The sequence below is a fragment of the Hydra vulgaris genome, chromosome 13 (genome assembly GCF_038396675.1).
Source record: "Hydra vulgaris chromosome 13, alternate assembly HydraT2T_AEP".
NCBI lineage: Eukaryota > Metazoa > Cnidaria > Hydrozoa > Anthoathecata > Hydridae > Hydra > Hydra vulgaris.
The window spans coordinates 7,088,924-7,102,194 of NC_088932.1; the positions used below are offsets into that span (position 1 = coordinate 7,088,924).

General features: G+C 27.0%; 3 protein-coding genes across 5 annotated transcripts in view; 1 reads left to right on the forward strand and 2 right to left on the reverse strand.

The window, feature by feature from the left end:
• LOC100198158 (cubilin) overlaps window positions 1-310 on the reverse strand; it is an 80,736-nt gene extending 80,426 nt beyond the window's left edge. For all 3 annotated transcript variants that reach the window (XM_065816842.1, XM_065816843.1, XM_065816841.1), the window contains exon 1: window positions 67-310. In XM_065816842.1, the coding sequence (XP_065672914.1) occupies window positions 67-310 (244 nt within the window). The remainder of the gene's footprint in view (window positions 1-66) is intronic.
• On the reverse strand, window positions 67-9,579 carry LOC100198158 (cubilin). Its single transcript, XM_065816844.1, has 7 exons — window positions 9,440-9,579; window positions 9,230-9,259; window positions 4,140-4,355; window positions 2,540-2,692; window positions 1,881-2,459; window positions 990-1,196; window positions 67-420 (listed from the first exon to the last, which is right to left on the reverse strand). Exons 1-6 carry the CDS (start codon window positions 9,513-9,515, stop codon window positions 997-999), a joined length of 1,254 nt encoding a protein of 417 aa, XP_065672916.1. The 5' UTR covers window positions 9,516-9,579; the 3' UTR covers window positions 67-420; window positions 990-996.
• Window positions 5,271-7,302, forward strand: LOC136089338 (uncharacterized). The gene is made up of 2 exons (XM_065815312.1): window positions 5,271-5,516; window positions 5,818-7,302. The coding sequence occupies exon 2, from the start codon at window positions 5,818-5,820 to the stop codon at window positions 6,637-6,639; it is 822 nt and encodes a 273-aa protein (XP_065671384.1). The 5' UTR covers window positions 5,271-5,516; the 3' UTR covers window positions 6,640-7,302.
• Window positions 9,580-13,271: the final 3,692 nt, after the last annotated feature.

The window sequence follows — 13,271 nt, forward strand, 5'->3', positions numbered from 1 at the left end:
TCCAATGAACATTGTCAAACTTAACAATAATATTTAATTACTCATAAATATTTATAATGTATTTACATGTAGATGGTGTTTTCAAGACGCCAGATTTTGCTTCATAAATTATTTTAAACTTTCCATCCTCATTTACATAATCACTAAAAAATTCAATATGTAATTCATTACTTTCAATTCTTTTGTTACGCAAGAAACCTCCGCAATCTTTATCTTGCTCTTGCATTCCTGGGAAGCCGATTGATAAAAAATCATTGCAATGATCTTTGTTAGATACTTGAAAATCGAAAGAAACATCTATACTAGACATATCAGCTGGTTTTATTATCCACAAACATAAAGTGCTTGCAGGATATGTTGAAGGGTAATTTGGACTTAATATCGTCCCCTTATTTTCATATAAAATGCCTCCGCATATTTCTAAATATAAAAATATACACACACATATATATGCGCATGCATATATATATATATATATATATATATATATATATATATATATATATATATATATATATATATATATATATATATATATATATATATATCTATATATATAATTAATAGAATTGTATATGCAAGAATTGCTCCCTAGTATATATAAAAATTCTCTATTTAGGAATAATAATAGCAATTATTTGGAAATGATACTAATTTAAAAAAACTTTAGAAAAATACTTCTCTTATACCCTTACTTTAAAAGACTTATTAATAACATGATTATAAATTATAAATGATTATAAATTATTCACAAGTAAAATGGTACTAAAAACAATATATATATATATATATATTTTAATTATATTATATTATATTATTGTAATAAATATATATATATATATATATATATATATATATATATATATATATTATTTTATTATATTATTATAACAAATATATATAATATATATATATATATATATATATATATATATATATATATATTTTATTATATTATAATATAATAGAAATAGAAAATATAAATTGACCTATATACTAGACAAAGCCTTTATCTTTTTTAAAACCGTAGACACCTCCAATTCCGGCATGAATAAAATCTAACTGAAAATTTTGTTTTTGCCAATCACCACCCATTGGTGAATGACTAGTGGCTGCATTTTTCTTATAAACATCACCATTACTCATAAGAGCCCAAATATTGTTTCCAAAACCAGCACTAATGTCTTTAAACTGTCCTAAAATTAGTACTAACATTGTTAAAAAACAGTCAGAATTTTCTACTAACTTATATATATATATATATATATATATATATATATATATATATATATATATATATATATATATATATATATATATATATATATATATATAAATTAGTAAAAAAATCACTTATCAAATATTTTTTTTATTTTACACTGTGTTTCATCAATAAAGACTCATCAAATTCTTATTGATGAAATAATATATATTTTTATTAGACAATTTTGTTAATATGAAAGTACTTTGATTGAAGTACTTTTATATTACAGTTGACAAACTACATGTTTAAATTGGTTGAAGTAGGTTTAGTTAAGTGTGTGTGTGCGTGTGCGTCACCTTCTTATGTGATTTGAATAGCAAATCGCAAGCCAGGCAAATAATTGGTTCTTTTTCATGATCTAAGGAGCCTTTTAGAAAAAAGTAAATATTTTCTTCTGATTTATAAATTAATACTTGTTTATTGTTTTTGTTAAATTTGTGTCAAATTGTTTTTTAGCTCTTGTTCATTTTTGTAATTCGAATTTATAAGGTTAAGAGAGGGGTATGACAGAGGGTACACGAGACAGTAACTAACTTTTCCTTGATTATAGTGGTCTCCTGAGCCTTGATGAGGTAAACATAATAAAAATATATATATAAAGGTACAAAAACATTACCTGAACTTACTGTCCAAGTAACTGAATTAGGATTAAAATTTGTTCCCAGAAATGTTTTGGAGCTATAAACAGATCCATCTAACATTACAATCCAGCACGAGTAACTGCCACATGACATGGCTCTAAAATTGCTATCTATAGGAACAACATTATTCTCTACGTTAATTACAAATGGCTGCCACTTTTCATCTAATATGTCAATGTCACGAACATGTGCATAATACATTTTAGTTTCATCATCAATACCATAAATGTAATCATAATTTGTTGACTCAATGCGTTGTATCTTTTTTTTATTTTTTGAAACAAGCTTCCATAGGTCACCTTTTTGGTTGGTAACACTGATACCATGCCTCCAGTAAATTGAGTTATTTTTAGAATCAATTCCAAATATACCAGCTTGGTTAACAGATATACTTTTGAGTTTGCCAGGTATAATACTCCATTGGTTGGAATCATAATAAAAGACATCGTAGTTGTTATTAATGGTCCATAGTGATCCCATGAAAACACCAGAATCAAAATCTATTAAATTGGCAGGAACATCAAGGGAAACCCAAGGTTCATTGAAAAAACCTTCTATAAAAAAAAATTAAAAAAAAAGTTTACAAAATAAATAATAAGAAAAATAATATTAATTTTAAAAAATATTATTTTACCAGGATAACTCTCAAGAGATAACTTCTCGATTTCTTTCCACAAAATGTAGATTCCTCGTTCACCTAAGCTCTCATCAGATAGAAACTGTAAGTACAATCCATTTCCTGATGATGTAACTGTTTTTCCTTTTCCATCATCTCCACAGAAAATTTCTAATAAATAAAATACAAATTATTCTCAAAAAACACTACAGTACCATCACATAATTTGAAAAAGTTTGAAACACCTTGCAGTGTTAACTTATTTCAATTTTTTTCTACAACACTGAATCATTACTCACTACTACTGCAAACTAATTATTATTTAGTACACAGTTCAACATATATCTTTTAGGTTTTATGCATAAAGTAACAGTTTCTTTGGAAATACAAATTCGCTATTAACAACAAATAATTAAACTTAAAGAAACTGTAGACCAAAAAAAAGGAGGCCATTTTGAATGTTGTGACCCACTCAGCATTAGAGAGATGAATATATTTTAAAAAATCAGAAATTGTAACAAACAAGTAGAAAATGAGAAATAGTATTATAAATGGTTATATAGTGAAAGCTCAAAACTAAACAACTAGAAATTTCATCCTAAAATTAATTTTTTTTAACACTTCAAACTCTGTGGTATTTCAGACAGTAAACAACTACTAGTTAAGTTGGAGTTACAATAAAACAAAAAATAATTAAGAAAGAACTATTAAGAAAAAGAAAGAGATACAAACTTATGATAATCAAAGAGTGGCTCAAGCTTGGAAAATAGAGCATTATAAATGTAGTGGGAATAAAATTCGAACTATATTTACAATGCCCTTTTGGACATTAAAGTGAAAGAGCATCATTAGAAAAACCAGCCCAAATATGACAACAGTATTTAATATAGGGACAAATAAGAGATTTGTTGAAGTAGAGATTGAGTAAGATAATGGCAAGCACAATAAAGAGAAGCAACCTTTGCAGATGCTAACTTTGCAATGAATTGTATATTTTCTATAAGAGTTAAGTAGTGAATAATAATAAGAGAAGACATTGACAATACTGTGATAATTTTTTGCTGTAAATAACTGAACTTTGTTGGAGTCAAAGTTCACAAGCAACTGCAAGCCCCAAGCTGTTATAGAAAAGAGATTAGATTTGAGATTGGCTGCCTGCTCTAACCAATCAAGACAGGAGTATATAGTTTATAGCAAATAGTGTCATCAGCAAATACTGTCATCTTAGAACCTTGTGGTACCTTAGAAGTTACTGGAAATGTAGAGTGTTTGCCTTTGAGGACAACATTATTACTGCAGTTATAAAAAATTGATTTAATAATCTTAGAAACATTCCCAGATACACTCTATGAAGCCAGCTTATAGAAAAGATCAGCATGCCAGACTTTATTAAAAGCCTTAGATATGCCAAGAGCAATAGCCATCACCTTGCCACCACTATCTAATGCAGGATAAAAAATATGATAAAGAATAAATAACAGTTAATAAGTCAGCAGAAAAATGAGAAAGTCAAAAATTATTTCTAAAAAATGCAAAAAATATGTTACACTGTGTGTTTGGAAATCTAAACTTATAAAAATGTCAAATAAAAACTGAAAATAAAAGCAAATAAAATAACCAAGCGTTGGTGCATCATCATGTGCACCATCTTTTATTGTTAGCTTATCAAAACACTCAGCTGATTTTTCAAGTTCAAAATCCAGAAAATTAAGTTCAATCCGAAAATTTTCACTTGTCTTAATTGTCCAGACACATCCTAAATTATCTGGGTATTCTAATGGATAGTCCGGAGATTTAATCTCACCATATCTTCCTTGAAATATTTGACTGCAAGCTGAAAATAAAAAGAAACAAACTTGAAATTTAGTTAAAAAATTTTACTTTGTAACTTAATAATAATTTTATGATTTTGTGTATTGCACTGAGCCTTTCAAACCAAAAGTTAATTAACAAGTATTTATGCTAAAATATAAAGAACAAAAAAGAAAATTCAGTAATATGGTTTCAGTGTTTTTTTGCCTAACATAAATGGAAATCCAGCAAGAACATAAATGGAAATCCAGAGCATTTGTATTTATTTTATTTGACCAGAGACTGAGTATTTCATTGTGTTTAAATGTCATTGTGTAGTTATTTGATTATAATTCTTTTATGGTTTTAAACTTCACTCTGTCACAAAAATAATTTTATTTTTTTCGCTTGTTGGGCTCTTGTCAGTGATGACTTTTTTAACATAAGAAATATTTATAGGCTTCAGTACATGCATTGACTATCTTATAGTCTGCTGCTGCAAGGGAGTGTGCTGCTATATTAAATGAGTGTTTGGCATAAGGCAGCAATATTTTTTTTTTATTATTATTATTCTAATAAATATTCTTATGTCTAAAAAGCCTCCACTGATGGGTGTACAATACAAATATTTTAGGCCGCTTAACTGTAGAATTACCAAGAACAATATCTTTTTTTAAAATAGTTATTACCATTTAATAAATAAAATATTTTATGAAAAAAAAATTATTGTACAAAAAACATTCAAAGCATAAAAACTTTGATACATAATTACTTGATTAAGAAAAATTTTCCACGTTGGTTATTTAAAATCAAGTAAACAAGGCTCTTTAAATGTATAACTTTTAGTTCGTGCTGGAAACAAATATTTTTGTGGCTTTTCGTGGTCAATTCATGGCAACGTCATTCTTTTTTTTTTTTTTTTTTTATATACCGTAATTTTGGGTAACTTTGCACAACCGTGGGTAACATTGCACAACTAAAGTCAAAGATATTTTATTCTCTAGCAGTTAAAAATTTTAACTATAACTGCAAAGCACTTTTGAAGTCAGCTGTTTATTCTAGTTATAATACAAAAATAGTGTAAAAAAGTCATTTTAACGAGTTTTCTTTCTACGCAAGTAATTTTACTTAAACATAGAAAAAAGTCACGCAAATAATTTCTTGCAACTTTTATCTGTTAAGCAGATCAGAATTAGACCCTAAGGTAAGTAAACAGCATAACATGCTCATCATAATAGTAATTTGAATTATTTTATGTTTTAATGCAATTGTCAGTATAGGTGAAGAAAAATTACTAAATTTTGTAAATAAATTACTATTTCGGACTAAACTGGGATAACTTTGCACAATGTGCAAAATTACCACAACTGTCTTTAATTATCTAAAAACAATACTTTTTAAAACTTGAAGGAAATTTTATATATAAGCATAATTGTTACATATACTTTTATTGTTTTTATTAACATTTTTTGCTTATTCCTAAATAACACTCATGTTTTTTCCAGATGTCAAGTTGTTACAAAGCCAGAAAATATAAAGACTATACAAATAATGACCTATCCAAATGTCTTGAAGAAGTTAAATGTAAAAAGCTGACACAAAAGCAAGCTGCTGCTAAATATGGCATCAGTCGAAGAACAATTTGTTATAAATTAAAAGGAAAACACAACTTAAAACCTGGTAAGCCATACTTCTTTTCCAAATTCGAGGAGGCTGCTTTTGTGAAGTGTACTATTCAATTGAGTGATTTTGGATTTCCAATTGGTAAAGAAGATTTACATCATATTATGAATAATTATCTAATTAGTTCAGGAAAAAAAGTAAAAGAGTTTAAAATCTTTCCCTGGCCTGATTTAGTTAACTCATTTTTACAAAGACATCCTTGGTGTGAAGGAGGTCTTAAAGGAGTCAGATACTTTAACACTAAAAGTGGTTGGTTTGACAGAGCAGCTTTTGAAGAGTGGTTTTTTTCTATAGTTTTACCTTCTTTAAAAAAAAAATCAGGAGTTAAAGTTTTGTTAGGCGATAACTTATCCTCTCATATCTCTCCAAAAGTAATTAATGCCTGTGAAAAAAATGAAATTCTATTTGTTTGCCTGCCACCTAATAGCACGCATATAACTCAACCTCTAGATGTGGCTTTCTTTAAACCTTTAAAAACAGCTTGGCGTAGAATTATTACAGAGTACAAAGATTCTCCTGCTGGCTGCACAAAAACATCTCTTGAAAAACAACATTTTCCAGAACTTTTAAACAAGTTATTGATTGCTATAGAACCAAATCAGGCTAACAACTTAAAATCAGGTTTTAGAAAGTGTGGTATTTAACCAGTAAATGTCAATCAACTTCTCACACAATTTAGAGAGAGAGAATCGTACGATAAAGAATTTTTAGAAGACAGCTTTAAGATTTTTTTACAAGAAAAATATAAAACCTTGCAGTCTTCAGAAACCAAACAACGAAAAAAAAAGCTTTCTGTTCCTGCAGGGAAAAGTGTTGGCACAGAAGATTTAGAAAAGTTTAGTAACAGTTTTGATATTGGCTCAAAGCTTGCAAAGAAAAAAAACTGAATAAAAACACGAAGAGCATAAAGTCAAAAGTTCAATCTGAAGAAGATCCGAAAGAGTGCCATGATCACAGTTCTTGCTCAAAATCATTGAGTAGCATTGAATAGCAAAATAAACTTGTAAACAGATATAATAAGAATGAGAAATCAAGCTCAGAAAATTTGAAACATGTGAACTTTTTCCTTGACAAATTACAAATGCCAAGGAAAACAGTGCTTATGTGAAGCCAATGGTAATAATATTAAATGCTTGTTTGACACACAAGAAAATTTTTATGAATGGGACAATACTTGTTTCACATTAAGAAGCCACAAAAAATAACCTAAACCAGAGAACTTTACAAAGTACCTCTATTAGACTTTCATTTCTGTTGAAGTTTGTTTATTTAGCTTTTATTTTTTATTTTAAAGATATATAATTGCCTACATTAAAAGAAATTTTGTGTTTTTAGTTTTTAATGTGGCTAAATTTCTTTTATCATGTTAAACTTTTTATTAACCAAAACAATGGTAAATCTGATTTTTTTTTATTTTTATTTTTATTCGTCATTAAACTCTTGTTAAAGATTCCTTTAAACAGTATAATAAAAAGAGTTTAAATAGCAAAATTCATATAAACGGTAAAGTTTTTTTCAAATTTTACAAGGCTGTGCAAAGTTATCCAAAACCCCGGTTAACTTAAAACATAATTTAGACACTCATAAAAAATCCTTCTTAAATGGTTAAAAAAATAAATTCTAATAATAACAGTTTTTGAATAGTCCAAAGAAAATTTTTGGCAAGTTTTTATAAATATTAGAGATGTTTTAAACCAATTTTTAGAAACAAAGCAAAAAGTTTCAACTTTTTGCGCAAAGTTACGGTATATATTTTATTTAGGTGCCCTAAGAAGTCCTTACGGTCTTATCACAGAGCACCGCGGACGATCATTTAATTAGAAGTTCACGCCTCCTTCCTAATCGATGTCGCAAAACTTGCCCAGTGTTGGGGTTTGAACCACGGATCGTTTGTTTCTGAGGCAAGTGCGCTACCACTGCGCCACGGCTGTTCGCGTTCTCGAGCCCAAGAACACCGTTTTGAAATGGATAATCTCGGAAGTTAAAATATTATAATCATGAGAAAATCTTTTGTAGAGTTGATACAATTGCATCAGGAATTTCTGCTCTTGCAAAGGAATCAGCTTGACCATTTTGAGTGTTCTCATTATAAAATTTTTATTGTTGATCATAAAGAAAATACAAAAAGTTTCTTTTTTATTTATAAAAAGAAGTAAAAGATATTCAATTTGATTCAATTTTACAAATATGATTACAAATTGATTTGTTTGATTAGTTGTCTATTTTATTTTTATCAAAAATAAAATAAACCATAACAACAAATATGTAATGATAAAGTTTTTGTTGAAAAATAAAGCAAAAAGTCTTTTATGTTTTTTTTTGTAGTTTGTTGTTCATTAAAACTCAAGTGTATAATCATAAAATTATAATTTGTTGCATTTTTTATGCATATTGATATGTATTGTATACTGATATATATATCGTGTATTGGTATATATCGTATATTGATATGTATCATATGCATATTTATGTATTGTATGTATATGCATCTGTATCTATTGATATCCATATATATAACAGTGACGGATCCAAGGGGTATGCATCACCCCTCCCCCCAAAACTGAAAGTCCTAAAATATCTTAGAAATTGAGGACCTTTTTTTTTTGGAGACGCAAATGTGGTACAAAATATAAAAACATTTTAATATCCCCACATAACACCCCAAAAAAAAATTCCTGGATCCGTCACTGATATATGAATATGCAATATTGATGTCGCATATGATATATCTTATGCAATATTAGTATTGGATATTCATATTTTAAAAGCTTTGTCTTTATTGTCAAGTAGTGGACAATGTTTCCTCTAGATTTAAATTGGATTGATTTTTTTTTTCACAGTGCTAAATAATCCCTCAAGTTTATATTTACTGCTAAAAATTGTTTTAACTTTTGAGATCTTTTATAACTTAAGACTTAAATAAGGAGCTTTAAGACTGTAAAGTCTGTTAATTTGTGCACACAAAAAATAAAAATACAAGATAAATTTTATAAGTAAAAAATAAAGATTCAAGATTACTCAGTGTTTTTATATATAATATTTTGACCTTTGAAATTAAAAAAAAAATAATAGCAATAAAAATAAAATTATTTTCTGCATAAAAGTCATAACGACGAGACAATTTATTTTGTATAAAAGAAGACAACAGTACTTTTTGTAAATAAAGACGTCAATACTTCATACAAAAAAAAACATCAATATTTCAAATAAAAGGAGGCATCAATAATCTGTTACCTGAATGATCTTCTATGATAACAGCATCAACTAAAAAACATATATAAAATTTTTATACTTTAAATTAAGGTCAATTTTAACACCAACCATTTTCTAATTTTTTATTTGTTCATTAAATGGGGAGGGGGTTGCATAGGTAGTAGAACACTTTCTTTTTTTTTTCTCCATATTTTTAGAACTGGAAAGAATCATCGTGGATTTAAAACTTACCTCTTAATAGTAAAACAAAAAGTGTGAAAATCGTTTCGATGATAAAATAATCAGTTTTGAGAATAGTAGAACCCATCGTTTCTCAATTGGAAGAGTTCTTAACTAATATGTTATGACATTTTAACCTGAAAACGAAAAACCTTAAATAGCAAATAAAAATACAACGTAAAACAATAAAAACGTAACAAAAACAAAAGTTTTCAAAAAATTCAAACTATTCATTTTTAAAACTTTAAAGTTTTAATAGTTGTTATAGTTTCAATACAAAATATAGTTGTTTTAATGTTTGATTTTTTAAATTAAAAATACTAAACATTGTTATTAAAATTGTAATTAAAATAATAAACATTTTTTTTAATTAAAAAGACTAAACATTGCTTCCATATTTGTATTTCAGTCTTTAAATGCATAAATTAATCATAAACATGTTTATTTTTCCTAATTTTATTTTAGACTAAATTTTATTTTATTTCAAATAAATAAAAGTTGATATATCTTCAAACTAACTGTGATTTTTTTTTATTTAGGAAACCCCAAGGGATTTACTCCAAGCCTTGGAGAAAATCCGTCGTCATTTAAATATTTTTCTTTAAACATTTAGTCATTCTTATAGACTGTTTTTAATCTGTTACGATTTTTGTTAAGTTCTCTTTGATAACATCCGATATATGGACTGTCTTCCGAAAACTTTTAAACAAATAATGTTAAAATATGAAATAATCGCTTTATTCATAAAAATAATTTATATGCTTATTTTTAAACTAACGTTCTGACATCAAAATTTTAATTTAGGTGCAACATTTTATAACGTCATTTGCAGTTATTGGGCAAAGTTTCCTGGATATAGCCAGCGCATAAAAAAACAAAAGAGCAGTAAGTGCAACAGCAAGGTTTTTTGTTTATTTTAATTCGAAACTCTACTCTTAAATCAAACCTTTGTTTCCGTTGACAACACTACATAAACAGTTCTTTTTATCCGTTTCATAGATAAAATTATCATAGGCAAAATATCAATAAAAAATTGAAAACATTTAAACGGGTGTTTAAAAAATTAATATTTAATAGAGTCCATTAACGTAATGTAATAAAATGTAGTTAATACTCCCATGTTAACTGATCAGACACTGCGACACTGGTTCCATCAATAATACTAGCAATAGTTTTTCCTATACCGCTTATTGTATCTATAATATCTTCCTCAAAAGGAATATATAATCCATTTTTTTATTATTCAATATGTTTATCTCTGACAAAAAACTTTACTTTTTCATTAAAAGTAATTTATCTAAAATGTTAGAAATCTTGAAAAAATGCCAAAAGGCCTGAATTTAAAGCCAGAATTTTTAACTTGTTGTTTTGTAATAATGATTTTCTATCCTTCCCCCCTAATCTATTCAATACTCAAATGTTATTCTACAAGAAATGTTTCTATTCTAAAACATTTGTAATATAACACGTATTATTAAAGGTTTTATAAACACTAAAAATAACAACTTAAAAAAAATACATTTTATAATTATTATTTGAAAAAATAAATATGGACAATAATCTAGATGGTACGTAAAAAGCTTTTTTTATTTAAAAAATATTTTTTTCATAACTTGTTCATAAATAAGTCATCAAAAATAAATAAAAATAAATTTATAAAACTCAACTAACAAATAAGTTTATGGAAAAATTTTCTACAATCTTGTAACACAAAATTTTCATCATCAAACAATCTACTTATTATGCTGTTAAATACGAATGTCAATCAAATAACTGCACTTTCAAAGAAATGAAACGCAAAGAACTCAAAAAAATCATATACCTGGTATATATGGTATAAGCAATAAGATCAATATAAAAAATTAGATATAAGCAACAGTTTGGTTATTTTTCGTTTTTTCAAATTTGCCGCTATCTATTGGTTGTATCTACACAATCTACATAAAGAATATAAAATGTAATAACTAACTTTTAAAAATTCTCAAGATTTACTCAATGCTTTTAGGCTATATAAAAAAAAACCTTGAAGTCTTCAAATACTGTTGTAAAAAAAAATATTATAATTTAGCTAAAATTATCTTCATATTATCGTCTTACTTTCATATTGATCGTCTAACTTAAGTAAAACAGCCAATATAATATTTGTAGTGTCATTTTTGAAATCTGTGTTTGCACACCCTTCAAGTTTTTTTTTAATTTCTTCGCAATTTTTTGTTATTTTTTAACTTCTTTTTTAACGGATGCTCAAAAAAGATGTGGATGACTAAAGTACCTGTGATTCAAATTAGTTGATACTGGTCCGATATGCGTAACCTTACATTTAGTTATATTAAATTTAATCAGCAAATATCTCGACCATTCAACAGCATTATTGATATCACCTAGTATAAAATCTTGACTATTCAACAGCTTTATTAATATCACCTAGTATAAAATCTTGACCATTCAAAAGCTTTATTGATATTACCTAATATAAAATCTTGATCATTTAACAGCTTTATTGAAGTATAAAATCAAAATCAGATAGTGAGCTGCTTACCCCCAATGATTTTACTATCATCAGCATATAAATTTTATTTTGTGTCAAACCATCTGTCAGGTCATTAATATACAAGACAAAAAAAAGAGGCAAAAGGACTGATCCCTGTGAAGCACCAATAATAACTTCTTTCTAGTCTGATGTATATGTTCCTAATTTGACCTTTTGCTGTCTGTTACCTATTAGCCATGCTTTAATCCATATTAAAAGCCCACCACAAGTACCATATGCGTAAAGTTTATGTAGTAGTCTTCATTGAGACAAAATAGTATTAAGAAAGAAAAAGAAAAGAAACGCAAATTCATATTGTTTATTCGAGATGATAATAGGACTACCTCGACATAAATAAAAGTGTTATTTTGCATGTATTGGTATTTAAATGTTAAAATTTGACATTCCAAAACATTAGCAACATTTTTATAATTACTAAAATAAATTATTCATTTTTGAAGTTGATGTCATATCATAAAAAATAGTATTGACTTGAGATTACAGTTTTGCGCTATGTTAGTTGAAAAACTTTAGAATATTTTTGTCTTAGAATTGAGTTTTTTGGGGTTTTGGTCCATTATAATAGTAGGAAACAAGTATAATTCAGCTTTTCAAGAACATTTTGTCAAAGTTCATATGAAAGAAGTCTAACAAAAAGAAATTGCCACTTAGTACTACAACGATTCAATTGTATTTAAAATAATCAAACGATTTAATAAATGCAGACCTTTAGAAATGAAACATAATAACCGAAGACCACGCAAAACAAGTTGTTTCATACACAAAAACTCATAGTCACCTAAATAAGAATACATTCGGCAGCTCAAATGAAACCATTTAAAAACTGAAGTTTTCAGTGTCCAAAAATACAGTTTGCGGATTGTTAAAACATTTAGGACTTCTGAGTTTCAGAGCAGCAGCCTTTCATTTCTTCAAATAATTGAAAAGCTAAAACTTAATTTGCTCACACTGGAGTATTAATGATTGGAAAAAAGTATTGTGGAGCAATGAACCAAAGTACAATTAGAAAGTTCCTGATGGAAGTTTGAAAGTACTTAGAAAAGACGATTTTTGGTTATTATTCTGGTTTAGTAGAGTTATACCTATCCATCAATTGAGATGTACGAGGGAATGCAATCCCGCACACTTTTCAATCCTGTGCGTATTAAAACTTATAATGTTTATAGGCAATCAAATCAAATTCTACAAATCCCATGTGAGGTTGGTAAAATTTGATTTGATTTCTTATAAAAATATAAAACATTATTTAATGTTTTAATATAAAGTGCGAGAGAATCATTCCAAGATATTTAA

Excerpts from the sequence above, each read along its gene's own strand:
- LOC136089338 (XM_065815312.1), top strand. The coding sequence starts at position 5,818 with ATGTCAAGTTGTTACAAAGCCAGAAAATATAAAGACTATACAAATAAT.
- LOC100198158 (XM_065816844.1), bottom strand. The coding sequence starts at position 9,515 with ATGGGTTCTACTATTCTCAAAACTGATTATTTTATCATCGAAACGATT. Across the intron at positions 4,356-9,229 it reads TATCATAGAAGATCATTCAG|CTTGCAGTCAAATATTTCAA; the intron begins GTAACAGATTAT and ends TTTTATTTTCAG. Across the intron at positions 2,460-2,539 it reads ATCTCTTGAGAGTTATCCTG|AAGGTTTTTTCAATGAACCT; the intron begins GTAAAATAATAT and ends TTTTTTTTATAG.